This window comes from Sinocyclocheilus rhinocerous, unplaced genomic scaffold, assembly GCF_001515625.1.
Source record: "Sinocyclocheilus rhinocerous isolate Xijiao unplaced genomic scaffold, SAMN03320098_v1.1 scaffold10962, whole genome shotgun sequence".
Lineage (NCBI taxonomy): Eukaryota > Metazoa > Chordata > Actinopteri > Cypriniformes > Cyprinidae > Sinocyclocheilus > Sinocyclocheilus rhinocerous.
The window spans coordinates 1-3867 of record NW_015626160.1 but is presented as its reverse complement, the minus strand read 5'-3'; the positions used below and the strand labels follow the sequence as shown (position 1 = coordinate 3867).

General features: G+C 36.6%; 1 protein-coding gene across 1 annotated transcript; it reads left to right on the top strand.

The window, feature by feature from the left end:
* Nucleotides 1-1977: 1977 nt before the first annotated feature.
* LOC107711142 (stonustoxin subunit beta-like) lies at nucleotides 1978-3041 on the top strand. The gene is made up of 2 exons (XM_016516086.1): nucleotides 1978-2051; nucleotides 2133-3041. Exons 1-2 carry the CDS (start codon nucleotides 1985-1987, stop codon nucleotides 2660-2662), a joined length of 597 nt encoding a protein of 198 aa, XP_016371572.1. The 5' UTR covers nucleotides 1978-1984; the 3' UTR covers nucleotides 2663-3041.
* The last annotated feature ends 826 nt before the right edge of the window (nucleotides 3042-3867 follow it).

Below are 3867 nucleotides of genomic sequence, written 5' to 3'. Positions count from 1 at the left end.
ACAGGCTGTGAGTCAGAAGCGCCAGACTGTCCTTGCAAAGTTGGAACTGCCCAACTTTATAGAAACAGCCTTTGAGCACAGATGCATTGTAGGCTACTGGTTCAGGAAACAGTACTCATCCTCCATAGAATGTGCTGCACACATCTGAATATTTGGGTTGAGCTGTTCTGGAACATGTGGGGACGTGTTAGAACGAGCCGTTTTAGGTAGGCGTGGCTGACTCTTAACTTTTATAAAGAATATCTCTTTGGATTTGAGACTTTAGTCTTTGCAACTTTACAGATCTTCTTTATGCACCAAGAGCTTGTAACACTCCAAAGAGAAAGGAACAATAGAAATCGCATCATATGACCCCTTTAAATCTTGCTTTGATGCTTTGTGTCCTGCTGTCCTCAGTATTATAAATGACTCCTTGCAGACTGGGGTTGTTCCATCAGCATTAAAGATTGCTGCTGTAACCCGTGTACCTAAAAAATAAAATGTTGCATTGGACGACTTCAATAACTTTCGTCTTATTTCAAATCTCCCGTTTTTGGCAAAATTAGTTGAGAGTATTGTTGCCTCTCATTTGTGTAATCATCTCACAGTTAATAATCTTTTTGAACCTCTTCAGTTGGGTTTTCGTAAATTTCACAGTACTGAGACGGCTTTGGTCAAAGTCACCAATGATTTGTTGATGGCTTCTGACTCTGGTGCAACATCTATTCTTATTCTTCTTGATCTAAGAGCCGCGTTTGATACTGTAGATCACAGTCTTTTACTTACTCGTCTTGAAAGAGTGTTTGGTGTGTCCACTGCCTTGAAGTGGTTGAGGTCTTATTTTACTGACCGCTCCCAGATCGTTTCTATGGGTGATTGTAGGTCTGAGATTAGCTCTGTCTCCACTGGTGTCCCTCAGGGGTCGGTTTTAGGCCCTCTACTTTTTAACATTTATTTGTCACCTTTATATCACATTTTGAGATCGCTCGGCCTTCATTATCATTTGTATGCCAACTATACGCAGATTTATAGACATCCAAAACCTCATTAAAAATGCCTTGACATTGCTTATTTGTCTGACTGAATTACTGAGATTAAAATAATAATGAGTAATAATTTATTGTGTTTGAACGGTGGTAAAACTGAAGTTATGCTCATTGGTTCCCTTCATTCAATTTCTAAAGCTGGTTCTCTGTCCCCGACTCTTGATGGCTCTGTTTTGGAAATCCAGAGTCGAGTGAGGAACCTTGGAGTTATTTTTGATGCAAGTCTGTCTTTTGATTCTTTTCTCCAGAGTACTGTTAAAACCTTTTTTCCACCTCAGAAATATCGCAAGATTATGCCCTATGTTAAATTTTACAGTCACGGAAATGCTGATAAATTCCATTGTCGTCTCACGGTTAGACTATTGCAACGGTCTTTTAGCCGGAGTTTCTAAATCTACACTTAATAAATTGCTATATGTACAAAATTCAGCCACCAGGATTTTAACTGGGATTAGGATTGGCAGTCATATTACTCCAGTGTTACAATCCTTGCATTGGCTCCCAGTCAGGTTTAGAGTGGATTTTAAAATTATTATGCTTACTTTTAAAGCATTACATGGCCTGGCAATACATTACCTTACAGAATTGTTACATCTGTACACTCCTAGTCGTAGATTGTGTTCCTCTCTGTCTAACTTGTTGGTTGTTCCTCAAACACATCTAAGATCAATGGGTGATAGGGCTTTCTCTTTCTATGCTCCTGTCCTTTGGAATTCTTTGCCTCTTGAACTTAGGGAAGTTCAGAATTACAATATTTTTAAAGTTCAACTTAAGACAATTTTTTTAAACTTGCATTTGCTTGTTGATCTGGTATTGTTTTTATTGTATTGATTATATTGTGTTAGCACATTGAGAAGCTGCTTTTAAAGGCGCTTGATAAAATAAAGTTTATTATTATTATTAAGTCCATTTAATTTAACAGTAGTTATCACCTTATTGAACATTATTTGTTGGTGTGTATGTTTTTGTCTCTCTTTAGTCTGGACCATGGAGGACATTTCAGGATCAGACCAGGACTGAGAAAATGTACACGCACACACAAACACACATACACACCTGTGCATATTTAATTATGTCAGATGTTCTGATCAGTCTTTCTGTGTTTAGATGCCTGTGATCTCACACTGGATCCAAACACAGCACACACTCAACTCATCTTGTCTGAGAAGAACAAAAGAGCAACATGCAAGAAAGAGCATCAACAATATCCTGATCATCCAGACAGATTTGAGAACTGTGAGCAGGTTATGTGCAGAGAGAGTCTGACTGGACGCTGTTACTGGGAGGTTAAATGGAGCGGCTCAGGTCATGTAGCAATGACATATAAAAGAATCTGCAGGAAAGGAGGAAGTAACTGTAGGTTTGGACGGAATGAAATGTCATGGAGTCTTTATTGTAGTGATAACTTGTACACTTTTTGGTACAATAATAAGACAACTGACATTCCTGCCCCTACTCCCCGCTCTAATAGAGTAGGAGTGTATCTGGACTGGTCTGCTGGCTCTCTGTCCTTCTACTGCGTCTATGACACACACACACACACACACATACACACATTCAACACCACACTCGCTGAACCCCTCTATGCTGGAATTGTAGTTTATCCTGATTGTTCAGTTTTTCTGTGTGAGAATTAACAGCCTTCTGTGAGAAACCTCAGAGACTCATATGGAAGCACATTTTAACCTCAGAGTCCTAATCTTACAGTTGTAATTTTCTCACAATTTAAACTTGAATACCTAGGTTAGTTACAGTTGCAAGATAAAAGCTACACTGAAAAAAATGTATGAAAAAAAAGCCCAGTGAAATGCATGGCAGCATAGGATGCCACACGTTTACCATTAATGGAAACAACAGCCAAAGAGTCAAGACCATAAACTAAAATAACACATTTAAAATGTAATAGGAAAAATGCACTCTGACCTTAAACTACAATAACATGCTCAAATTGCAAATGGTACGCAATATGATATCAATGAGGAAAAATTATTTGTGATGTTTTTCCAGCTTAAAATTGGTCATTTTAACTATATCAATAAACATTTTCATTATTTATTTTTTATTTATTTACTTTTTTTAAAAGTATGTTGCCTTAAGGCAACATTGTACCACAACGGACAAATTGAAAAATGTGACATTTTCATGCAGAAAAAATAAATATATTTATTGACAACAGCAATGCCTTTAAACAAACACTTGAACAACCAGATTTATCTAGTTTTATTGTATGTTATGTTTATGTTTATTGTATTGCACATCTCATATTTAATAAAAAAGTAACATTTCATATCCAGCTGTTGCTCTCATGCAACATTGTACCATCGTGGATCACAAGAATAAACAAACCATCATATCAGTTATCAAATCAAAACATTACAATCAGTGTTGTTTTAAGGTAAAACATTTAAAATCATCATAACGTTATCCTAATATGCACCTTATCTTTACAAGCATGCACAAGCATATGCACGTAAAATCTCCTTCCTCACTAATGAAACCTCCCCAGCTAACAGGGAAGGTTCTCAGAACTTTGGCTAACGTTCTCTCAAGGTTCTCTCAAGGTTATAAACAAACATTCCTCCAGTAATGTTAATATAATGTTTGTTCAAAGTTATCTGGTCTTTAACAATGTTCTCAAACGGTTAGACAAAAATGTTATTTACACGTTGTTTGTAGAAGGTTTTTTTTAATGTTCTCTTAATAATGAGAGAAAACGTTCTTAGAACAACATTGAACATCCTTCTCAGCTAACAGGGAACATTCTCAAGAGGTTGACACAACAACGTTACTTATACTGTACTTCAAGTTTATTTTATTAAGTATACTTAAGTAAAGTTGAAGT